Source organism: Dermochelys coriacea, chromosome 5, assembly GCF_009764565.3.
Source record: "Dermochelys coriacea isolate rDerCor1 chromosome 5, rDerCor1.pri.v4, whole genome shotgun sequence".
Lineage (NCBI taxonomy): Eukaryota > Metazoa > Chordata > Testudines > Dermochelyidae > Dermochelys > Dermochelys coriacea.
The window spans coordinates 23,571,612-23,597,873 of record NC_050072.1 but is presented as its reverse complement, the minus strand read 5'-3'; the positions used below and the strand labels follow the sequence as shown (position 1 = coordinate 23,597,873).

General features: G+C 41.2%; 1 protein-coding gene and 1 long non-coding RNA gene across 7 annotated transcripts in view; one reads left to right on the top strand and one right to left on the bottom strand.

The window, feature by feature from the left end:
• Nucleotides 1–1,928: 1,928 nt before the first annotated feature.
• On the bottom strand, nucleotides 1,929–7,753 carry LOC119855403. Of its 2 annotated transcripts, none has more exons than XR_005292863.1 (4): nucleotides 7,693–7,753; nucleotides 4,348–4,461; nucleotides 2,120–2,226; nucleotides 1,929–1,962 (listed from the first exon to the last, which is right to left on the bottom strand). It is a non-coding gene; the product is annotated as an uncharacterized LOC119855403 (long non-coding RNA). The 2 variants fall into 2 exon arrangements; XR_005292862.1 differs by having other exon boundaries at nucleotides 4,348–4,464; nucleotides 7,693–7,752.
• Nucleotides 7,754–10,496: 2,743 nt separating this feature from the next.
• ZFR (zinc finger RNA binding protein) overlaps nucleotides 10,497–26,262 on the top strand; it is a 52,369-nt gene continuing 36,603 nt past the window's right edge. For 2 of the 5 annotated variants that reach the window (XR_006281294.1, XM_038401240.2), the window contains exons 1-2: nucleotides 10,619–10,912; nucleotides 11,089–11,173. Coding sequence is in view for 4 of the 5 variants with exons in the window: in XM_038401240.2 (XP_038257168.1) it covers nucleotides 10,876–10,912; nucleotides 11,089–11,173 (122 nt within the window). In the remaining variant the exon portion in view is untranslated. Of the gene's footprint in view, nucleotides 10,913–11,088; nucleotides 11,174–26,262 lie in introns of all 5 variants that reach the window. The other 3 variants (XM_038401241.2, XM_043514433.1, XM_043514434.1) reach the window with 3 other exon arrangements.

Sequence of the window (26,262 nt, the reverse complement as noted above, 5' to 3'; positions counted from 1 at the left end):
ACAAGATACTTTACCTGAAAGAGCTAGTTCTCTTCTCTTAACTCTAGTGAAGTTTAATTTCTTGCTGCAAGACTGAGGAATACATGCCATGTCATTTGTATTCACTTGAAGGTTTCATATCTTCATTGATTTCTAGGGCCAGATTAAGGTGTAGGCACTATAGACCCATGGCTGGAGTCACGTTATTACATAAAAAAAGTCTTAAAAAAAAAAAGTTTCTAGCCTTTCTAGTTGGAAAGAATAGGTTGAAAAGATGACCTGAGTGTATCTAATGCACTGATGTCTGAATAAGTCTATAGAGCCTAAGACAACAGTTCTAAGATGGATGTACTACCCCATTTATCTCAAATGAGGTATTAAATGCAAAGACCCACTGCTTTGGAGTGCCCTGCACCACTCTAGCAGGGAACTCTTGGTAGCAAGAGAACAAGAATGCAGCACCCATCCAAGCAGATGCACTCCAGCTGCTGAGATAAACAAAGCTCCTGGCAGCTCTCCCAGGGAGAAAAAAGGACCCCAGTGTCCCTGTGTTTCTGTGAGGGGAGAAGGGGGATACTATTTTCAAGTGGTGCTTTAGAAGGGCCAATTTCACAAAGCTGGAAACAATTATAGCTAAATCAGTTCAGAGGAAGAATTTTATCAGAATATGTATGATAATTGGGAATTGTACTAAATGACAATCAAGGAAAAGGCTGCATTGGTTTAAAAAAAGAGACTGGTTTAGAAGGGAAGTGAAGGCAGATAGAAAATAAAAAAATATAATAAAATGGAAGTGGGAAGTTTATAGTCATTAATTTAAATGAGAAGCTAGGAATTTTAGAAAATTTATAAGGGAAACAAAGGCACACATAGCGAAATCTATGACCAGCAGAGTTAAACACAATAGGAAGGAGTTTAAGCATATAGGAACTAAAAGAATCCTAACAATAGTATTGGTCCATTAATAGAATCATCAATAATAATGCAGAAGAGTTCAATACATATTTCTATTATGTATTTGGGAAAAAAAATCAGATACGAGTACATCTACAATCTTTCCATTCCATCCTCTCAGAAGGATGTTAAACAGCAGCTACTAAATGTAGTCACTCCTAAGTCAGGTTTCAGAGTAGCAGCTGTGTTAGTCTGTATCTGCAAAAAGAAAAGGAGGACTTCTGGCACCTTAGAGACTAACACATTTATTATTTATCAGGAGATCCAAAAGTGCTTTTAAACTCTTGAATGAAAGTTAAAGTTTAATGGTCCAGTTAGCTCTTTATTTTCAATAAGTCTTGGAACACCAGGAAAATTCCAGAAGATAAGAAAGCTAATATTGCACCAGTATTTTAAAAAAGGTAAATGGGATGACCCAGATAATAAGCCTGTCAGTCTGACATGGATTGCAGACAAGAAAATGGAACAGCTGATTCAGGACTCAATAATTAAAGGGGAAGGAATATAATTCCCTAAATCCATGTTGATGGGCATTAAAGTAGAGCCTGTCAAACTAAATTGATACATCTTTAGGAGATTCTAAGTTTGAACAATGTTGGTGTACTATATCTGAACTTCTGTAAGGCTTTTGACTTGGTACATGACATTTTGATTAAAAAGTTAGAAAGATAAAATTAACATGGAATGCATCAAATGAATTAAGAGCTGACTAATTGATAGGTTTCAAAATGTAATTATAAATAGGGAATGGGTGCCTGGAGTCCTACAGGGTTGGCCCTATGCTATTTAACATTTTTATTAATGACCTGGAATATAAAATCATCTCTGATCAGGTTTGCTGATGACACAAAGTGGGGGAGTAAATAATGAAAAAGGAGAGGTAACTGATCCAGAGTTATCTAGACCACCTCGAAACCTGGGCTCAAGCAAACAGTATGCATTTTGATATGGCTAAATGTATACATCAAGGAACCAAGATGGTAGGACACACTTACTGCTTCCCAGGATAGTCCTGCATTGCGAGAGAGTCTGGAAAAAACAAAAACACAAACGACTTGAGGGTTTTGGTGTATAATCTGAACATGAGCTCCCACTGCAATGCTGTGGCCAAAAGGGCAAGTGCAATCTTTGGTGTATAAACAAAAGCATCTTGAGTAGGAGGAGAGGGAGAGAGAGACAGTTTTACCTCTGTATTTGGCAGTAGGGCAATCATCGCTGGAATAGTGCGTGTCCAGTTCTGGTGTCCTCACTTCAGGAAGGTTGTTGGTACATAGGAGAGGGTTCAGTGAAGAGCTGTGAGAATTATTAAAGGATTAGAAATTATGTTTTATAGTGACAGATTTAAGGAGCTCGATTTAGGTTAACAAAAAAGGTTAAGGGGTGAGTTTTACAGTCTAAAAATACCTATGAAGGGAACAAATATTTAACAATTGTCTTGTGATGGGTGCCCCCAGGATGCCACCTGGAACTGGGGTACCACCGAGCCCTCTGACCCAACAGCCTGGGCTCCCTCTCTCACTGTGCCGCTGTGAGAATTTGCAGACCTGCTCCTGGTCCTAAACATTCACCAGCATTCATACAGGTAGGGACAAACCTAGCAGCGCTTACATGTAGGCTCTCTGACCAGCCCCTGCATGAAACAATAGAGAGACTACAGCCAAGGTAACCACAAGCTTCCTAGCTTAGGACCCCAGAGCTGTACCATCCTGCCCTGGTCCAAACCCCAACCACCAAGAGTTTATTATGCAGGTCATCTCCCCCTCAATGTGGAAAGGAATATGCAACAGTCTTTGTCCCTTGACCTACAATTTTTCATGCACTTCATTTAGAGTAAAACATATTACAAAAAGATTTTAAGTGATAGTAAACAGATCAAAGCAGATTACCTTAAACAAAAATACAAACCAAGTCTAAGATAACACATGAATTAAATTCTCACCCTGGCTGATGATACAAGCAGGCTGCAGATTCTTAAGCAAGTGCAGCTTGCCTCTTTACAGCTTGGAATGCCCAGGTCTTTCATACACAGACTAGAAGTCCTGTTAGCCTGGATTCAGAAGGTCTTTTTTCAGACCCTTTACCTAATAAACAAACCCTTATACTAGAATAAAAATGCCTGCATAGTCCTTTATAATTTGCAAGTATTCCAATGTGCTTTGCTCTCTTAAAGGGTTAAGAGCTTTTATTCCTTAGTCCTAATACAAGAAACTTTTATGGACATTATCATTCTCTATTTTGATTTGTGTTTAGATACATTAAGTTATTTTTATATTTTAAATCAAGGACTTGGGCCCTCAAAGAAATCAAAATAAAGGAGACGAGGGTTTTCCCTTATGGTTCTTAATTAGTTAATCCATGCCACCTGGGCTATTTTCCTAAACAGGCACCAAATCTGTTCTAGTATCTATAGTTCCAAGCAGCAAAACAATCTCAGGAAGGGAATGTTTGGTTGAAGTGAGGAATCTAATGTTAAACTTCCCTATGATGAGGGGTTCCTTTGAGTAGTGTTTTGCTACTTAAGCCAGTTTCAAAAGAAACATTTCAAAAGAAACAGATTCTGGCCATTTTAGGAAAAATAGGAAGACTCCCACAAGGTAAACCTTCTTCTACTTGCTGATACTGCTGACCCAGGTGGTTCAGTTCCACTTTCAGAAACCCTAAAATGTCTTCCATATTAGGTGTATTCTCTGTTCAAACTCTTCTCAGTGAATTTCCTTAAAAGGACGTAAGCCCTTCTCCCAATTCAATAATTGCATTAACACTTCCATTTAATTTCACATACAAGTTTGGCTGGAAATATTGCAGTGTTGGCTCTTTGCTCTTCATTCAGAGGGAGAAATTTTATCCTGCATGCTTAAATAGTTGGATGAGAATGAGGAAAAAATGTGACTTGCCACTTTTCCAATAAAATCTCCTTTAGCCATACAGCAGTAACTGCATGGTTCTTGACTCCAAAAGCTATAAAAGGCAGAGTTAATGTTTGACAAGGTATATTCTTATTATTTTGTCTGTAGCACTTTCAGTAATTTTGAGCTTCGATACATTTTAATGGATGTGGGGGAAAAAAAAACTTCTCAGTTACAAATGAAGGCTCTAGTTCTACTCTTCTACCTTACCCCACCCCAAAATAGGTTCTAGACCTATGCAAAGTGTAACAACAAACTGGGCTGAGGGGAGAAAGTGTGAAGGATACAATTAGGCCAAGCAGTTACTTGTGTCATGATTGGTTCTCTGTGTGTCACACATGCATTATGAATTCTAATTAACTAGCTTTATAATTTTATTCTGAATTGTATAAGACAAGATAATTGCATGGGTTTTTCTCATGACTCTTGTTGCACTGAGACTTTGTAAAATGCTGATAACCCATTATCTTTGGTCTAATGAATGGTTTAAGTCATTTTATTTACTTACCTCTTGGCAACAGGCCTAGGTGGTGGATGCTACAGGCCAAGACGCAACACATTTTCTTTAATCACCAGTCTGTGACTCGAGCGTTAGTACTGCTCAGCTTAGGCTTTTTCTTCACTGCTTAAAAAGGTGTGTGGAGGGGGAGTTATTTTACAGAAAGAAAAGATAACTCTAAAAAGATGCATTTTGGGGAAGTGAAGACAGGCTTAGTCTGGATGTCCTCTATCCTGTGTGTGAAAAATTTTAAATTCATCTTTTTTTGTAGAAAATTCTGCCCTGCCCTCTGGTGGCCAAACAAGGGCCATCTTAGATTTGATGTTTTTAATAGCCCGCAGGAATATCTTTTAAAGAAACTTTTTCCACTCTTGGTACAAAAACTTACAGGTCTACTCAAGGCTGGCTCTGTCTATGATTGAGAGCTTCCAAAGAGGCTAGTTTTGTGGGGAGAGAAGGGATGGAGGGAAACCCACATCATGCAATGCTGTGATACACTAACAGATATTTGCATCCTGTCTAGGCATCATGATGCTCAACTTAAACATTCAGAATGTATGAGAGCATGCTTAACTGCTTTTTCCTATTTCACTGTGAAGTGGAGATCTGCTCCTGTTTCCAAAGTTGAGGAAACCAAGATTGAAACAAATAAAGTGAATCAGAGTAGCAGCCTTGTTAGTCTGTATTTGCAAAAAGAAAAGGAGTACTTGTGGCACCATAGAGACCAAAATTTATTTGAGCATAAGCTTTTGTGAGCTACAGCCATGCAGGTACCCATTGCCGTGCCACTGATTTGAAGGTATATATTGTCCCCAAATGTGAAATAGTTATGGGTGAGGACAAAGTCAAAGTTCAGCCACCAGGTTAGCTGTGACATCATCAGGGATACTGTTCTTGACGGCTTGTAGTCCATCTTTGTGTGGAATGTTGGTGTAGAGGGCTTCTACATCAATAGTGGCTAGGATGGTGTTTTTAGGAAGATCACCAATGGATTGTAATTTCCTCAGGAAGTCAAGCGCTACGATATAACTGCATTTGCTCCAACCCCTCAGACAGAGACAGACACCTACAAGATCTCTATCATGCATTCTTACAGCTATAATACCCACCTGCTGAAGAGAAGAAACAGATTGACAGAGCCACAAGAGTACCCAGAAGTCACCTACTACAGGACAGGCCCAACAAAGAAAACAACAGAACGCCACTAGCCATCACCTTCAGCCCCCAACTAAAACCTCTCCAAAGCATCATCAAGGATCTACAACCTATCCTGAAGGACAACCCATCACTCTCACAGATCTTGGGAGACAGGCCAGTCCTTGCTTACAGACAGCCCCCCAATCTGAAGCAAATACTCACCAGCAACCACACACCACACAACAGAACCACTAACCCAGGAACCTATCCTTGCAACAAAGCCCGTTGCCAACTCTGTCCACATATCTATTCAGGGGATACCATCATAGGGCCTAATCACATCAGCCACACTATCAGAGGCTCGTTCACCTGCGCATCTACCAATGTGATATATGCCATCATGTGCCAGCAATGCCCCTCTGCCATGTACATTGGTCAAACTGGACAGTCTCTACGTAAAAGAATGAATGGACACAAATCAGATGTCAAGAATTACAACATTCAAAAACCAGTCAGAGAACACTTAAATCTCTCCGGTCACTCGATTACAGATCTGTGTGGCTATCCTTCAACAAAAAACCTTCAAAAATGAGCTCCAACAAGAGACTAGTGCATTGGAATTAATTTGCAAACTGGATACAATTAACTTAGGCTTGAATAGAGACCGCGAGTAGATGGGTCATTACACAAAGTAAAACTATTTCCCCGTGTTATTTCACCCCTCCCCACTCCATCTCCACTGTTCCTCAGACGTTCTTGTCAACTGCTGGAAATGGCCCACCTTGATGAAAACCTTTTGTGGTGATATTCCTTCCCACCCCCCCACACCTGCTGGTAATAGCTCATCTTAAGTGATCACTCTCCTTACAGTGTGTATGATAAAACCCATTGTTTCATTTTGGGTGTGTGTGAAAATCTCCCCACTGTATTTGCCACCGAATACATCCGATGAAGTGAGCTGTAGCTCACAAAAGCTTATGCTCAAATAAATTTGTCAGTCTCTAAGGTGCCACAAGTACTCCTTTTCTTTTTGCAAATACAGACTAACACGGCTGCTTCTCTGAAACGTGGCATTGCTGTGTGTCCCAGTTGTAGCCTCTCTCCACCATGCACTGTGCGATTTTGGCATATATATTAGCATTTCTTCTCTTTGATCAGAGTTCAGCCTGCACAGATTCTTCTCCCCATACAGCAATCAGATCCAGGGTCTCCCTTTTGGTCCATGCTGGAGCTTGTTTGCTATTCTGGGGGGGACTGCATGGTCACCTGTGCTGCTGAGCTCACCACACTGACCGAACAGGAAATAAGATTCAAAATTTCCCAGGGCTTTTCCTGTGTACCTGGCTAGTGCATCGGAGTTCAAAGTGCTGTCCAGAGTGGTCACATTGGAGCACTCTGGGATAGCTCCCAGAGGCCAATACCATCAGATTGCATCTGCATTACACCTAATTCGACCCAGCAAGTTAGATTTTAGTGCTGCTCTCCTCACCAGGGAGCAGTACAGAAATCAATTTTAAGAGCCCTTTAGGTCAATGGAACAGGGTTGGTTATGTAGATGCATTCATTTTAAAATTGACCTAACATGGCTAAATTCGACTTAACCCCATAGTGTAGACCAGGGCCAAGTCTACATCTTGAGTGAGTGCAGCTCTATAGTGCTGAATTCTTAAATATTCTACACTCACTCTGTACAACAAATTCCTTGCAATCTACATAGAAGCTGCTTGTGCAGAATAAGTATAATATGAAATAGAAATCAGTACTGTAGATAAGACAAGAAAGTGTTCCTTCCAGATTTTTAGCTCCAAAAGTCTGGAGACACAAATGTTGCAAATTGTGACAAAGCTCTGTCCTTGCCTCCATGGGTCCCGCACTTCCTGGTGGATTTCACTAGCCTCAGAGGCTCACTGTGACCCTCTACATAACCCTTCTTTCTCTAGAGACAAGGGTCACAGTCTACTGAGCCATTTTCATCATAAGCCAGCAAGGGAGGTGAGGAGAAGTTATCCTCCCTTGCACAGCCTCTGTTATCTCCCAGTCTCAGTGATTAAACAGGGGGCAAAGAGCCCAAGCCCACCCTCTACTCCAGGCTCTAGCCTAGGGACCCTAATAGTATCAGCTATGGTAGCTGACCTTTTAGAAACATGACATGTATAATTCCTTGGGCTACTTCCTACACAGCAGCCCTCACTTCCTCAAGCTCCACTTCACCCTTACCTCAGGACCTCCTTCCTTGCACCTGATACAGTGTGTACTACTCAGCCTCTCCCACAGTACAACTTCTTCCCACAGCTCTTAATGTGCACCCCCACATGCCTAACTGGGAGGCTTTTAGCTAGTTTCAGCCAGCCCCTGATTGGCTTCAGGTGTCCCAATCAACCTAGCCCTTTCCCTGCCTTCTGGAAAGTTCTTAATTGGCCCCAAGTGTCTTAATTGACCTGGAGCAACTTCCATTTCACTTAACCTGGTCTTATTGGGATCCGGGAAGTGGGCGGGCGAAGCCTGTCCACTGCTAAAGGATTCCCCCCAGCCTAAAAGGGGGATCCACAGGACGTAGATACCCAAAAAATTCCAGGGGACAACTAATGAAATAACAGGGACAGGGGTGTGGTCAAAGGGTCAAATGAAGGGAACCGGACGGGGACACCGAGCAGAGAACCCCGGACAGCGCCCACTGCTTCTCAAAGGCGTCAAGGGAGTCAGAGGACGCTGCCCAGAGGAACTCTGCCCGGATACGTGAAGGGACTGAGGATTGGAAATAGGTCCCACAGTCACAGGAGATTCTATTGGCCAACCTCCTCACTCTTCACTTAACCTGGTACCAGGCATTTGTTTAGCCTGGAGCTAATATATCTATCTCCCACTACTTTTCGATAGCTAGCTGGCCTTGCCCTGTCACAAAATGTATTTGTTGAATCTTGGGGATAAGGTGGTATCACAAGGTCTGCACATCTCCTGCAGATGACTTGTTTAGCAATGCCATTTAAAAATGAAACTAAACACTCAGAGGTAATTTGTCAGAGGAGTGAATAAGAGAATCCCAGACACTGTAAACCTGAAGTCCAGATATGGAAAATTAAATAAATCAAGAGTTTCTTAGGAGCAAAATGACTCTCTTTTTTTTTAAGTGTCCTGATTCCAATTGAGGCTCTAATAACTTAATTCCCAGTTCTGTGCATTTTTCTGTGTAGGTGTCAGCTTCTGTAAAACATCTTGCAGGATAGGATCTTCAGCTGACATGAAAGCAAAAGCAATTAAATGGCTCTAATTACCAGCTGCTTTCTTCATAGAGAGAGGATCCAAGAGAGCACTTTCATCCATGGCTCAGTATCTGTTGCAGGAGGTTGGTAATTTGGTAGTCTGAGAGGTAAACTAAAACACTTATCAGAGTAGCAGCCGTGTTAGTCTGTAACCGCAAAAAGAAAAGGAGGACTTGTGGCACCTTAGAGACTAACACATTTATTTGAGCATAAGCTTTCGTGAGCTACAGCTCACTTCATTGGATGAAGATACCTCCCTTTTGTTATGCAGATGACATCAGATACCTCCCATTTGTTATGCCTATTTTATAAATATGTCCATAGTGAAATAATGATAAAAATTATCAATAAGGAGTCTGCTACTACATCTTGGGAGTCACTGGTTTTTTAATAACAGATACTTTCAAACTGTGATAATTTAAAAAGGATATGACTTACTTAAACAGCTTTTTAAAAAATCACTTTGAAACAGAGCAAAATCCTTCCTCAAGGAGTGAAATTCTTTTAAATGACAACTTTAAAATTAAATTTAAAAAGAGTACAGCGTGACAGGCCTTTGTTAATTTATTGAAGGGGCTGCAGATATTGGGTCTTAAGGTCAATATTGCCCACTGAAGGGGGGAAAAGTTACCTTGTGTGTACGCATTTCATCTCAAGGGATTTGCAATGATCAGTTCCCTAATGAAGGGATTGCTTAAAGGTGGAACAGAATGGTACTCAATAGGTCAGAAGTAAATGCATCTAGGCCTACTGAATATAACTTTGACTACAGTTACACAAATAGTGAACTTGGTCCTTATATTTGGAGATTCTTTTAGGGTTTTTTGATTAATCTTAGGATGATAGGTTTCCTAACAAAGGTGATCATATTCACTGTCTCTGAATTGTTCATACTGGGTCAACACTATGAACTGTATTTTCAAAGGAACCTTCTACTCATTCATTCGTGTGAGTGGAATGAGTAGTTTGTGGACTTTGTGCCTCAGCTTTGCAAAGGGATCCTCCTATTTTCATGCCATGTTGTGTTAGTAGACGCAGGAGGCCCCAACATGGATATTATAAGGGATCCACTCATTTAAGATTTTTGCAGGATCAGGGCTTAATGGGCAGACCCCTGCACCTGCCCAACAGGACCCCATTATTTTAAAGGTTTCCAAATAGCCGCCGTGTTAGTCTGTATTCGCAAAAAGAAAAGGAGTACTTGTGGCACCTTAGAAACTAACAAATTTATTTGAGCATAAGCTTTCGTGAGGTGCTCCATGTAGCCATAGGAAGCTCACTGCAGAATCAGGGTGTGACAATTCATTTGCTCAGATCTCCCACAAGTGGAAATACAGTTTGTTCAGAGGGAGGGACCTGCAAAAGCTGAGGGTCTGTATAGACAGCAGATGGGTGAAAATGCAGTGATAGAAGATAGCCCCTGACTGACTACCTGTGCCCCATGCTACTCACTATATTTTAATACGCAAAAAGAAAAGGAGTACTTGTGGCACCTTAGAGACTAACAAATTTATTAGAGCAGAAGCTTTCGTGAGCTACAGCTCACTTCATCGGATGCATTTACCGTATTTTAATACGGTATATAATGGGTAACCGTGTACGTGTGCACTTGTACAAAAATAGTTGTAATGGAACTGTAGATACATGCAGTGACGTATAAAATACTGTCGGTGCAAAACAAATAAACGTGTTTCCCCCAGAAGAAATGGCGGGAGGTGAATGTGCACGATTTTAAGCATCACGTCAATGGAAGCCCTTTATAGGCTTCTTTACGTCTTCTGGGTCTGGAAGACGGGGGCGGAAGGGGAGAAACTACATTTCCCGTTAGCCGCTGCCCATCCCGCGCATGCACATTCTCACTGCGGCAACCTTCCCCAACGCCCCCTAGCCCGCTGCGACATCGCGCGCGCGATGGCAGGATGAAGGGGGACTACAGCTCCCATCAGCCCCTCGTGCCCAATCCGGCGCATGCGCACTATCCAGGCCTGCTCGCACATCACTTCGTCGTTGTTGAGGCCGTAGGTGGGTGGGGGGAAGGGCGGGCGAGCGAAGGAGCGAGCGCGGCGGTGGTGAGGAGGAGGAGGGGGGGGGTGAGAGTTGAGAGTTCAGCGGCCGCCGCCACTGCTGCCAGCCCGGACTCATGATTCCCATATGCCCGGTAGTTTCCTTCACTTATGGTGAGTAACGCCGGTGGGGTGGGGCGGGGAGGGGACGGCGGGTGCGGGCCGCGCGCGGGGGCTCCCCGAGGCGCCGTGTCTGATCTCGCTCGCTCTCTCTTTCTCTCTCCCTTCCCCGCCCCCCTCCCGGGCCTCCCGCCATGGCCCCGACCGTCGCCGCTGCCTCGCCGCCGCAGTGCCCAGCCGGCTGGGGGAAGATGCCAAAATGGCCACCGGCAACTACTTTGGATTCACCCATAGCGGGGCTGCTGCCCAGTATAGGTAACCGCCCTTCGCCTCCCTCTGCCTGGCTCCTGTGGACCCGTGCCTGGGACCCGCGTGCGTGCGCCCGCCCACCCCGAGCCCCTCTCCCAGCCCCGCACCCTGGGTGGGGCCTCTCCCCGCGGCCCCCATGTGCCTGGGATTCCTCCGTCGTGTGAGGCCGGGCCGGGGCCTTCGCGATCCGGTCGGTGGCGTGGGGGGGCGGGGCGGAGCTGGGCTCCGTGCGGAGGAGGAGCAGCAGATCCCTAGGCCCTTAAGTTAAAATGGCCACTCACAGCCTGCGACGCCAGGGAAACAGAGCTGCCTCCTCCTTTCATACTCTCCCCGATAGAGGGGATTTTATTTCACACACACACACACACACACACACACCCCCCGCGCACACACGATCGGAGAGTCTTTGTTACTCTGCAGAATCCCCTCTTCCCCCTCGGGGTGAGCGGGTGAAGGAAGGAGAGTTTAAAACACCAGAACATGGGGCTAATTTTCCACTGAAATACGCTCCGAAAAAAGAAAATCCTCCTTTGCAGAAGGGGTAGAGAGGAAAGGCCCTTAAAACCCATTCCTACTGAAGATCTCTACTCACATATGTGAGACTTGAAGCTCCTGTAGTGGAGTTTAGAGTATAACGGTACATATCACTTACAAACATGCAAAGATAAGGCGGAGAAAACACTTCAATAAAGTATTAACATGCCCATATTTATAATTCTGTGGACGCCTCTTTTAGCTAAGACTTTTGTCAACGCTGTCTTCTGATAGTGGCTGAATTTGGGTATGTGATCTGAAGGGGTGGTTGTTTGTATTACAGCAGCATCTAGAGGCCCCTAATCATGACAAAACCAATTTTTACGAAGAGCTGTGCAAACGTATTAAAGACAGGCCCTCCCCTTAGGAGTCTCTGTTTTATCCACCTATATCTTGTTCTTAACTGATAGCTGAGAGAGGTTGAGATAAACTAATGCTAATACAATCATGTGTTCATATAGATTAGCTGTATGCATAATATAACTATTTGCGTAACTGATGATTGGGGAAGGTTTATTTTTAAAAGGAACCTTGAGATCATTCAAACACTGTGGTGCTTGTTTGCCAAAATTTATCACATGGAGAGACACTGAAAAGTACTCTTAAAATAACTCAAAATAGAATAATGGATATTAGAAATTAGAGATGATTGCTTCCATTCTCTCCTCGAAGTACAGAATAGAAACATAAAATGTGAGATGCCACCTCTTAATGCAAAGAACCTTCCTCCCTAAATGAGTGAGACTTGACAGGTCTGCCAGTTATTTTATTTTGTATGCACAGTAAATATACATGGTATTTAACAATTACAGTAATTTGTTTCAGAGTAGCAGCTGTGTTATTCTGTATCCGCAAAAAGAACAGGAGTACTTGTGGCACCTTAGAGATGAACAAATTTATTGTATGGCAACTTCCACCTTCTTGTGTGTGTGTATATATATCTTCTTACTATATGTTCCATTCTATGCAATCGATGAAGTGGGCTGTAGCCCACAAAAGCTTATGCTCCAATAAATTTGTTAGTCTCTATGGTGCCACAAGTACTCTTAGACATATTTGTAAATGACTTCCTGAGAGAACAGCAAAATCCTTCACCGCCCAGAAGAAAAACTGTAAACACTTCTCTTAACTCTGAATAGCAAACACTATTCTAACACAAAACAAAACTTTTTTTAAAATAAATCCCAAATGACTAAATCTTGCAGTTCTACAGTTTTTGAACTGTAGACTAACACAAAATTAATATTCTCTTGGGTGGTGGGAACTTACAGAGTAGACAAGATGAGAACTTGAAAGAGGGAGGTTTAGAATTTCTCATTGAAGCACACAGTAAAAGTCCTTCATTGCAAGAGGATAAGACTTCAAAAATTAATTCTGTAATTATTTCTAAATAGAATAATAGGAATTAGTGATGTAACAGCTCTATTTGATTGTTGCGTTCCCCTTGCAAATGTAAGATACTGTTTCATACAGACATTAGCGCAGGAATGTCCTTCCACTAAATGAGTTAGATTTCACACATGTGAATGTGAAATGAGGAGATAAAGTAAGCAGTATTCAACATATCCTTTGTATATAAAACAGATTAAGACAAAAATACTTCAAATGTTTTGTTGGAAAAACACAGCCAAAACCAAAAATCCATCACAAGAGGAAGAGATTCCAAAAAAACTTGCCTAAAAATGAATTTCTTACACGGGAATTTACTTGCCAAGTGAGTAAGACTCAGCAGGTCCATAGTAATTTATTTATAAACTGTACATGTCAATGTGCAATATTTGAAAAAGACAAGGTGGTAAAAGGTAATCCAGCAAAAATACTAACATGCCTTTTATACTAAAATAAAAAATAACCCTACATGGCTGGTTATCCTCATTCAAAATGTTCCAATTTATCTTAAGTATATCTGAAACACACAGCATAAAAAAAAAAGCTTGCGTCAGTGGAGGACAAGACTTCAAAAACTAGGGTTACAGAGAAAATAAATCTACTTACTATTTGTTAATAGTCTGTTGCTGTGAAGGTACAGGCTTTAATACTTAGGCAGAGGACATATCAGCAGATCTTAAAGATGGACAAAATCATGAATTGTTGAAGACTAACTCGCAGATTTGAAATGTAAAACTTAAACTGATTGCACCTGTAACAGTTATGACTAAATGCTTTGTTACCTGCTTTGCCCGAGTACTGTATTTGGACATATAAAAAGTGGCCCATCCCATATTAAAGGTGCACTAATGTAGCTAACTTTTGTAGTAAGTACCAAAATGCCCATCCCACTAACAAATATGCATCAAACACACAATAAAATAATCATCCATGCAGACATAAGTCAGACCCTTCTAACTCTGTAAAAATAAACACTCAAAACTCTGACAAGTTGGGGTAACATTAAGGCTAGATCCTGGAAAAAGATCCACGTGGGCTATACTTTATTATTATGTGGAGTCTCATTGACTTCACTGGAAATGGATGAAGTTACAAGGGTCTCTCTGCATGAATTTCTTTCTTGGATCTGAGCCTTAATTAATTTTTTGACTATCTCAACATACTAATTTAAAACTTGAAATCTCTCACTGAAAACATCCAGAGCAAAATATTTTTTCATCCGAGAGAGACTAAATAGTTCCTTAAAATGGTTCCAAATTAGTCAGGAGCTAAGGGGTACTTTCCCTTTAATTCAGAACAGATTTTTAAAATGAGACCAAGTACCAACCCTGTTAGTACCCCAAATACACTGATTAAATATACAGTTTTGCTATAGAAAAATAAAGATATATTGCATAAGAACTACTTGTGTCAAAGGAAAAATAAACTAGGTAATTCCTTGGTTTATTAAAATTGACAACAACCAGTTAGAGGAAAATGAAAATATAACTGGAATAGAAATTGTTTGTGTGCTATTGGTATTGCTGTGAATCTAGTTTGTTGCCTAATCTAGCTTCATTTCATAACTAAATATTAACATTCTTTGTATGACAGGTGAATCAAAAATATTTTTAAAAATCTTAAAATGAATACATATTTATTTTTTAAAATTACAAATTTAGAGGTGAAGTAAAAGTCTCTTTAGGTGTGGGGCCTGAGTTCAGGTAATTCAAGATTACTCTGGTGTACAGCAGTTCATAATATCACTTACACATAAAACTATGGAAGCGCAGTGCACCTCCCCGAACTGATTAGGTGATTAAAAAAGCATGGAAGTCCCTTATGTTGATAAATAGGAGATGAAGTAAGATTTTGAACATGTAATACATAAAGTAGCTGCGAGTGTACATTTGTAAACTGAAGGCAGACAAGGAAACAAATAAAGTGCCCACATTTTACACACACAAATAATGGAGTAGAAGTGTTCTTATTTCCTTCACTCTTCCACCACTACATACAATTTCATACTGCCCATTAGTCATTTCTATATAGCCCTCATTCAAAACCATTTACACAAACTATATAGCTATAACATTACAGTTTATAAGGGAAAAAATTACATTATTGAAATGTCCAGTTAAGGTAACTGCTATAACTACTCCATTACCTTTATAGTTTGTACATTCTGTTAACGGTATTGACACACACGTTCACTTTGATTTGCAACATAAAACTCTTTCAACATTTAAAGAAATATGAAAATAAACTGTGATAGGATATGTTTCAGAGTAGCAGCCCTGTTAGTCTGTATTCGCAAAAAGAAAAGGAGTGCTTGTGGCACCTTAGAGACGAACAAATTTATTTGAGCATAAGCTTTCATGAGCTACAGCTCACTTCATCGGATGCATCCGATGAAGTGAGCTGTAGTTTATGCTCAAATAAATTTGTTCGTCTCTAAGGTGCCACAAGTACTCCTTTTTCTTTTTATGAGAGGATATGTTGGGAGTTCATAAGTACATATGGTACCTTGTGAAGTAATCCTTCCCTTTTGTGGCCCTGAGCTCCCTGATCTTCTATTTGCCCAAGTTCTTATATTGGCATCTATGACCATTGTATCTGAGTGTCTTGGGTATAAATGACAATAGCATAATCACTTCCCTGCTGACAAGAGGCAATGCCAGATACTTGTTTTAATACTGACTGTAGAAGTGTATGTGTGTGTGTTGGTATGTGAGAGAGGGTACTATTGAGGAAAAGCTTAGGCAAAGAGATGGGGTTTTCATTTGGCTCCAAATCTGATGAAGTTAGTGATCTTCCTTATTTCATCTGGCATTAAATTCCAAAGTCTTGGTCTGCCTTCTGTGAACATCTTGCATCTTCCATTGTTGGTTGACAGTTTCACTGTTTCAGCAAAAGAGGTCGTAGCTACAGAGAGAGGCAGTTTTTTCAAACTAAAACCAGTTTAGTGACCTTGAACAGGACTATATTCTCTCAGTGCAGAGAGTAGGGAACTAATAATCTGATCTTTCTCAGAGCTTTCTCGTTTTTAGATTAAAAAAAAAATAATTGCAGTGATCGATGCTGAGCTTAACAACTGTAGCCAGAATTGGGTGAGATCTTCTGGTGAGCCACAGATGGAAGAGAGCTCTTTTGCCATTGTGACTATTTCAGAATCCAAGTGCAGAGCAGAATCTACAAGACCCTAAGGCTATAGAATAATTTAAAAATCTGACATCAAATGCCTTGGATGGATTGGGTTGTTGTATTGGAGAAGTCTCCTTCATATTTCCCTTTTCTCACTAGCATTACCGCTGTCTTGTCTGGGTTCAGCTTCCGCCACAAGACATTGAGAAAGTTGTGAAGTGCTGCACATAGGGCTCTAACCTACAGCCCTAAATGGACCAGCTAGCCCAGCTTGAAAGTACAAGTAAATGTCAGTCTGAGGTTTTTGTGGGTGGACAAAAGTGGCGGGGGGGGATTGTTAGGGGCACCACCTGAGTAAGAACTCAGGTTAGGTCTGTAGAGAAGACATGCCCTTAGGCTTTAACTTCACTGCTTTAAAGAAAAATAGTATGTTTTTATGGTGGACTAACTAATGCACGTTGGCTGTCCTTCTGTAAAATCTTTATGGAGATGAGACACCTGTAGTTTTTTACTGCAAGGTAAACTAGGAGAAGGCTTGACATGGGCAGAGGAAGTATAGTGTTGATCTTTCCTAGCTATCTTGTGATTAAAAATTACAGGTGCCTTGTCTCTACTCGGATTTTGCTTGAGGTTAGCTATCTTGCATGATCACAGGTTTCAGAGTAGCAGCCGTGTTAGTCTGTATTCGCAAAAATAAAAGGAGTACCGGTGGCACCTTAGAGACTAACAAATTTATTAGAGCATAAGCTTTCGTGAGCTACAGCTCACTTCATCGGATGCATCCGATGAAGTGAGCTGTAGCTCACGAAAGCTTATGCTCTGATAAATTTGTTAGTCTCTAAGGTGCCACCGGTACTCCTTTTATTTTTATCTTGCATGAGTTACCTTGGGGTTAATTAAACATTTCTCAACTTCTTGTCAGTGAAGACATAAAGGAATGAATGAAATGTTTTGGGAGTGGGGACTCATTGTCATCCACCCTCCTGTCTACATCACCCTTGTGTACAGATCCACACACACCTTTATACCTCGTTGGAGTAGTCTTGTGCACTTTAACTGTTAAGGTTTTGCATGGGTGAATGTATCAATGCACAGATATCTTGAAGTGTGCTAGAGATTTGAGAACTTGGTCAGATTTTTATTGGGGTCTGGACAATGAGCTGGAGGGAGGGAGTCTCATGACAGAATGTGCCTGCCTAGCAAACTTTAGACTTTAGCTGAGCAAGCAACTTCAATGCAAGAGTTCTTCTCTCTTACTCTGTACTGTTCTGGGGCAAGAACATCCGTGTCTAATAGTAATGGCAGTAAGGTAGATTAGTGCATCAAGTTTTCAGTGCATAAGTCCATGTGTAGTCCATTATAGTGTCTTGGCTGATGATGTTCCAATTAATAATGATCATTACGAATAACTTTTATTTAAATCTAGCTTTGTTCTAAACCATACTGCTTGGAAGCATCTATGTGCATGTGAGTTTGTGGATTTATAGTCTGTAGCTATCTTTAGAAATTTCACATCGGTATCTTGTTTGTATTTTGTCAAATTGGAGTTGAAAAATCATGACTCACTACTTGCAGGTTTGAAAAATAGGGTTATTTTTGAGGGTTGGGTTGGGCACCTAACCTAAGAAAGGCCTCTTGACTGTCTAATATTTTTATTAGGGCTAAAGTAATTAGTGATTTAAAAAATTAATAACAACTAATCGTGCTGTTAATAATAGAATACCATTTATTTAAATATTTTTGGATGTTTTTTCTACATTTTCAAATATATCTTTCAATTACAGCACAGAATACAAAGTGTATAGTGCTTACTTTATATTTATTTTTATTACAAATATTTGCACTGTAAAAAACAAAAGAGAGTTTTTCAATTCACCAAATACAAGTAATGTAGTGCAATCTCTTTATCATGAAAGTTGAACTTACAAAGATAGAATTGTTTAAAAAAAACAAAAAAAAAACCCCAACCTGCATTCAAAAATAAAGCAATGTAAAACTTAGTCCAATCAGTCCTACTTCTTGTTCGCCCAATCGCTCAGACAAACAAGTTTGTTTTCATTTGTAGGCGATAATGCTGCCTGCTTCTTGTTTACAATGTCACCTTAAAGTGAGAACAGGCATTTTCATGGAACTGTTGTAGCTGGCGTCACAAGATACTTACTTGCCAGATGCACTAAAGATTCATATGTCCCTTGATGCTTCAACCACCATTCCAGAGGACATGCAGAACCATCAGCATGGTCACTTGATAGCGATCCAGAGCAGTGCGGACCAGCGCATAGTCATTTTCATCATCCGAGTCAGATGCCACCAGCAGAAAGTTGATTTTATTTTTTGGTAGTTTGGGTTCTGTAGTTTCCGCATCAGAGCGTTGCTCTTTTAAAACTTCTGAAAGCATGCTCCACATCTCATCCCTCTCAGATTTTGGAAGGCGCTTCAGATTCTTAAATCTTGGATCGAGTGCTGTAGCTATCTTTAGAAATTTCACATTGGCATCTTCTTTGCATTTTGTCAGATTTGCAGTGAAAGTGTTCTTAAAACGAACAACATGTGCTGGGTCATCATCTGAGACTGCCATAACATATATATGGCAGAATGCGGGCAAAACAGCAGGAGACGTACAATGCTCCCCAAGGAGTTCGGTCACAAATTTAATTAAGGCATTATTTTTTTAATGAGCGTCATCAGCAAGGAAGCAGGTTCTCTCTAACGATGGCCAGAGCATGAAGAGGTATATGAATCTATAGCGCATGTGGCACATAAATATCTTGCAATGCCAGCTACAACAGTGCCATATGAACACCTGTTCTCACTTTCTGGTGACGTAAATAAGAAGTGGGCAGCATTATGTCCTGTAAATGTAAACAAACTTGTTTGTTTTAGTTGTTGGCTAAACAAGAAGTAGGACTGTGTGGATTTATAGGCTCTAAACTTTTACATTGTTTTGGTTTTGAGTGCAGTTATATAACAAAAAACCCTACATTTGTAAGTTGCACTTTCATGATAGAGATTGCACTACAGTACTTGTATTAGGTGAATCGAAAAATACTATTTCTTGTTTCTCATTTTTACAGTACCAATATTTGTAATAAAAAATAATATAAAGTGAGCACTGTATACTTGGTATTCTGTGTTGTAAATGAAATCAAAAATGCAAAAATATTTAATTTCAATTGGTATTCTATTGTTTAACAGTGTGATTAATCGTGATTCATTTTTTTTGGTGTTAATCGTATGAGTTAACTGCGATTGACAGCCCTAATTTTTATCAACATAGTTAGAAAAATCACAGACGCTCTAACCGAGCAAAGTCATCAGAGATCATAGAAATATAGGATTAGAAGGGACCTCAGAAGGTCATTTAATCCAGTCCCTTTCACTGAGGCTGGATTAAATATTATCTATTCCATCCCTGACAGATGTTTGTCTAACCTGTTCTTAAAATCCTCCAGTGGCAAAGATTTCACTGCCTTTGTAGTCAGTTTGGTCCAGTGCTTAACTACTTTACAGTTAGGAAGCTTTCCCTACTGTCTAACCTAAATCTCCCTTGCTGCAATTTAAGCCCATTACTTCTTGTCCTGTCCTCAGTGGATAAGGAGAACAATGTATCACCCTCCTCTTTATAACAATCTCTTACATACTTGAAAACTCTTATGCCCCCCTCAGTCTTCTCTTCTCCAGACTAAACATACCCAGTTCTTTTTCAATGTTTAATCATTTTTGTTGCTTTTCTTTGGACTTTCTCCAGTTTGTCCACCTTTTTCCCAAAGTGTCGTGCCCAGAGCAGGACACAGTACTACAGTAAAGGCCTTATCAGTGCTGATTAGAGAAGTACTTATAACACTCCTGCTAATACATCTCAGAGAAAGATGTTTGCTTTTGTGTGTGTTTTTGCAATATTATTACATTGTTGACTCTCATTAGGTTTGTGCAGGGTGAATAAAAATCAATGATTTAAATAAATAAAATGGTTTTTTTTTAAATTGGATTTTTTTTATAAAATGCTTTTGGGGGGGAACCTATCTGAAGATCGTTTTGATTAAGATACATTATAGCTCAAAGATATCTCATCATGGAATAGGGATTATAAATTCTAATTATATAGTATGAGGCAATATATTCATATAATGTTTAAGAAAAGTTTTGTAAATGAGTTCCAATAGTTCATGGATTAGGGATCCAATTTAATGGGGTTCCAGGGGCTTCTGTATAGATTATTAGGTTAATCTTTTTATCTACCCAATGGGACTCAGTGCTCAGTCTAAAACAGGGGTCGGCAACCTTTCAGAAGCGGTGTGCTGAGTTTTCATTTATTCACTCTAATTTAAGGTTTCATGTGCCGGTAATACATTTTAACGTTTTTAGAAGATCTCTCTATAAGTCTATATTCTATAACTAAACTATTGTTGTATGTAAAGTAAACAAGGTTTTAAAAATGTTTAAGAAGCTTCATTTAAAATTAAATTAAAATGCAGATCCTATCAGTTTAGTGCAGTGGTTCTTAATCTGGGGGGCATGCACCCCCTGCAGGTGCGAGATGTCCTTTCTGGGGATGCGAGAGACATGCAAGATTTATTTAGAAGGTAGATCATCGAAAACACAAATTTAAGCACAGGCACATAAGTACAACTACTTTGTTTCATCAAACCTATGTATTTATTAACATTATACGTTTTTTAACAATTACTGTAATATACAAAGTTTTTAAGTTTTCAAGTTTTTAAGCTAATTGTAGTGTAATTTTTGATAAGGGCTGCAGAGCCCTGGGCTGGCTGCTGGTACTCCAAGCTGTCAGGAGGGCTGAGCAGGGCCAGAGGCCCGGACCCCAGCTGTCAGGGGGCTAGACGGCTGGAACCCCAGACCAGCAGCGAGGTGAGCGGGGCAGATGGCAGAGACCCCGGCTGGCAAGGGGCCGATGTCTGGAACTCCAGACCATCAGCGGGCTGAGCGGCTCAGACTGTCAGCCTTCTGCTGGCCTGGGGTTCTGTTCACCCACACAGGCAGCGGGCTGAGCGACGCCGGCGGCCAGGACCCTGGCTGGCAGCAGCATGGCAGTAAAAATTGGTTCGCGTGCCACAGGTTGCCGACCCCTGGTCTAGAAGATACCATCAGAGATGCTTAGTTTTGCAGTTCTCAAACTGTGGATTTGTCTCTCCAGAGATAACATGCTTTTTAACAGCAAAAATGTTTTAAAATAAATAAATAGTATATAGAGGTGAGAAATAACAGACCTCAACCCTATTGTCCCTCCTCAAATTTGTGTACACAGAGTCAATCCCTTACCTCTGTCTAAAAGTGCAAAGTTTCAAAAAGTTCAACGAATAGAAGATTGGTGGGGGCGGAATAGATCTGGACAAGGAGAAGAAGTCTGGAGATAAATGTGAGAAGGGAGGGACAGGCAGTGGAAACAAAAGTGAAACAGTTTGAGCAGCATGTTCCAGAATGCACTTTCATGTAGAAATCCATGATTAAATTGAGTCTTCTTGACTAGTGATTTAAATCAAATCCACTCTGGGTTTGTGATCTACTATAACTCTCAGATTCTTTTCTGCAGTACTCCTTCCTAGGCAGTCAATTCCCATTTGTGCAATTAATTATTCCTTTCCAAGTGAAGTACTTTGTATTTGTCCTTATTGACTTTCATCCTGTTTATTTCAGACCCATTTCTCCAGTTTGTCAAGATCATTTTGAATTCTGATCCTGTCCTCCAAAGTGCTTGCAAACCCTCCCAGCTTGATATTGTCCGCAAAATTTATAGGTTTGCTCTCTGTTATCCAAATCATTTATGAAGATATTGAATAGAACTGGATCCAGGACCAATCTCTGTGGGATCCCACTCAGTATGTCCTTCCAGTTTGATTGTGAACCATTGATAACTACTCAGAGTACGCTTTTCCATCCCAATGTAGGTTCCTGTAGGTTATATTTCTGTAGTTTATTTATAAGAAGGTCATGTGAGACAGTGTCGAAAACTTTACTAAAATTGAGATATATCACATCTACTGCTTTCCCCTCCTCCCTCCCATCCAAAGGCTTGTTACCCTGTCAGTGAAGGATATTGGGTTGCTCTGACGTGATTTGTTCTTGACAAATTCATGTTGATAGCTGCTTGTCACCTTATTATCTTCTAGGTGCTTACAAATTGATTATTTGTTCCTTTTATTTCCGGGTACCGAAGTTAAACTCTTTGGTCTACAATTCCCTGGGTTTTCCTTATCATCTTTTTTTATAGATAGGCACTATAGTTGCTCTATTCCACTCCTCTGCGATCTCTCCTGTCCTCCATGAGTTCTCGGAGATAATTGCTAATGGTTCAGATGTCTTCAGCCAGTTCTTTATATATTTTTAGAATATATTTCATCAGGCCCTGCTGACTTGAAGACGCATAACTTGGCCAAATAAGTCTTAACTTGGGCTATGTCTACACTATGGACCTTACAGTGGCACAGCTGCACTGCTGTAAGGTCTGTTCGGCTGCTGTATGCTGGCTGGAGAGAGCTCTCCTGCCGGCATAATTAAACCATCTCCGATGAGTGATGGTAGCTGTGTTGGCAGGAGACTGTCATCTGCCAACATAGCCCTGTCCACACTGGCACTTTTGTCAGTGAAGGTTGTGGTGTTCGGGGGAATTTTTTTTTTTCACACCCATGACTGACAAAATTGCTAGTGTAGACAAAGCCTTGTTCTTTTCCTATTTTAGCTTCAGATCCTACCCCATTTAGACTGATGTTTGTTACGTTAGTGATCCAGTCAATGCTAACTTTTTTGATGAAAACTGAAACAAAAAAGGCATTTATCACTTCCGCCATTGCTGCGTTTTCCGTTGTTGTCTTTCCCTCCTCATTGAGTGATGGGCCTACCTTGTTCTTGTTCTTCCTCTTGTTTTTAATAGAATGTTTTCTTGTTATCTTTTCTGTCCCTAGCTAGTTTAATCTCATATTTTGCCTTGGCCTTTCTAATTTTGTCACTACATGCTTGTGTTGAATGGTCAAAATGTCCAGCATCAGAGCAGAGCATTCGTATACTGATACTATTCTCTGGGAAGACCTATAATCAATGAGACAAGTGATGTTATAAGTGATGCTACCTCTGGCATACCAAGAAGCTCCTGCTGGTGTAGTCCATGGTTAGCTCTGTTACAGGGTTACATGGCAGCTGTGAATATTCATAAGGATGTCCAGCCTCTTCTATCATTAATGAAACCTCCTCACCCTTATAATGTTGGGGTGCTCTTCTCTCATAGGTTATGCCATTTACCTCCAGCTTATCAAATACATCAGTTGGCCATGATAGCATCATTGCAGTAGGAACATCAACAGATCTTCAATCTTTAAAATATCCAAAGCTAATATCAATTGGCATTTTGTGGTTACCTACCAGTAGTTTAGTCATACTTGTTTATTACAGCATTCTATCTTGTGATCTCTTATGATCCTGAGTTATTCCTTGTTAGCTACTTATGCTAATACTTATGCTAAGGCTCTTGGGCCTTATGCGTCAACCTGCCTAAGCTATTGTTTTACAGGCTTTGAGGCCTATAGGTTTCTTGCATTACTGCCTTACCTAGCAAATACCTGACAAATCTGATAGTAGAGTTCCTAGGAATTTGAGTACTTGCCAAACAGGTTGGTAGTGAAAGGAATTAGTCTGCATAACCTCTGGACCCTCCTGTTCCAGAAATTCATGAGATCTTTTCACTTTGCAGTAAGGTATGTTCTCTTACCACCCCTTTCCCATGTTGTTGAGTGAAAAATTTAGTATATTACTAGCAAGCTATTACTTTCCTGTGTTTTGAATTAGGATTTTAGTAATATGTGACATGACTTATTCTTTGCCAGGGATATGTCTTTACTAACGTTAAAATCTTCCCCAAATTTGGCCCAAATTACAAGCTTCTGAAAAATCTCAGTTTGTACAATAATTGTAGAGGTTTTTTAGAGGCTGGTAGTGTTATTCCTCAAAGATTCCATCTGCATTGTGTATGCTCCATCCCCACCCAGATTCTTTGTGCTGACTGTGGAGCCCGATTGATCAACAACTCTCTCTCCCTCCCACCACCTCCTGTGCACCAGGGAACAGCAGGGACAGGGTGGAAAGAGGTGGGGTGGGGTCTTGGGGGAAGGGATGGAGTGGGGGCGGGGCCTGGGGCTGTGCAGGAGGACTGTGGGGGGAGGGGTTCACAAAAAAATTTAAATCAAAATGGGAATTCTCGGGTTGCTAAAGTTTGAGAAGCACAGCTATATATGTCTTTTTCTATTAATGTTCCTCCTAGGAGTCACTATAGCACCAGAACTGAGAGCGAGGAGACTATCTCTCTTGTGCTTGCAATGCTCCTAGTGTGATTGTGCAGGCAGTGTGGAGGAGATTGAGGAAGCTGAGGATAATGAAGGCGAACAGGCACAGGCTGGCAGAGTAGGCTGAAGGGTTAGGAATTGGCTGGGTTGGACTCAAGCAAGCTAAAGGGGGGCAATGGAAGTAGAGGGAGACAGGGACAGGCTCTGTGGGGATACTTGGAGAGAAGCAGAGAGGCTAGATATAGTCATACTAACGGGCAGGCTGGAGGAGATGGGTCAGAAAGGTCTGTAATGGCCGGAATACGTTCTCCCAATGAAACTTGAAATAGAAGCCAGTGTACGTCATTCTCTCTCTAGTGGCTAGTCCAACATAGAGTATAACAGCCTACTTATTACTGTTACCAAATACATTGTTAACTCAAGTAGTTGAGGTCTATGCTGTGGATCTAAAGATTCTGACTCTGGTGATTACCTACAAGGGGGCCAATCTGGTTCCACATGGAGTTACATTTTTTAGTTAAGACTTATTTCCCATTTAAAAACAATACTATTTGTATGTAAAAAGAGCTCACTGAAAATAAGGATTTTTTTCATCCTTGTTTGACCTTCTGTCTACTTTTCTCCTGAATGCTCTGTTCCTAAAAAAAAAAAAAAAAAGTCTCTCTCTTTTGAGAGTCCTTGATATCTTTCCCTTAAGAAAATATGTCTAAAACATATACGTGACTTCCTGGAGGAACATTATAAACTATCAAATGCAAACATTGCTTGCAGAGCCATTGGAGGCAAGTTTTGCAACAGCTCGTGTACATAAGGAAGGAAATGTCCCCAGGCTTGGTCACTGCCTATATGACCACCGGGGATAGGAGCAAGGCACAGGAATGGATGGAGAGGATCTAAATAAGCGTTTTTCAAAGTTCAGGTCGCAACCTGGTATTGGGTTGCGGCGTAGAAGGCACTGCATCTCTCTGGTCAGCACCACCGACCGGGACATTAAAAGTCCTGTCGGCAGTGCTGGCCAGTTAAGGCAGGCTATTCCCTATCTGTTACAACATTGCACTGCGTTCCGGAAGTGGCCAGATGCGGGTCCGGCTTCTAGGCAGGGGGGTCACTGGGTTCCGCGTGCTGCTCCCATCCTGAGCACGGGCTCCGCATTCCCATTGCCCGCTTCCTGGTCAGTGGGAGCTGGAGTTGGGGGAGCAATGCCTGCAGGCGAGAGCCGTGTGCATAGAAGCCAGACCTCCTGCTGGCCGCTTCAGGCAGTAGGTTTCCAGAACCAGGGCAGGCGGGAAGCCTGCCTCTGCACCCCAGCTGTGCTGCTAACCAGAAGTCACTGGAGGTAAGTCGGTGCCCCAACGCCGCACCTCAGTACCCTGCCTGAGCCCACCCAAAACCTGGAACCCCTTCCTGCACCTCAAGCCCCTCATCCCCCAGCCCAGAGCCCTGTCCCCCCTCACATCCCAACCCCGTGCCCCAGTCCTGAGCGGCCCCTCCCCAAAACCCAGAGCCCCTCATCCTCAGCTCCGTTGAGTCGTGGGCATCAACAATTTTCTTCAGCTGGGTCCCCAGAAAAAAACTTTGAAAACCACTGATCTAAAGTACCCTCAGACTGATAGTGAGATCCTTTTAAAATTAAATGAGACAACATTAAGTTGTGAAACTCCGTTTATCTACAAAAAGAAAAGGATGACTTGTGGCACCTTAGAGACTAACAAATTTATTTGAGCATAAGCTTTCATGAGCTACAGCTCACTTATG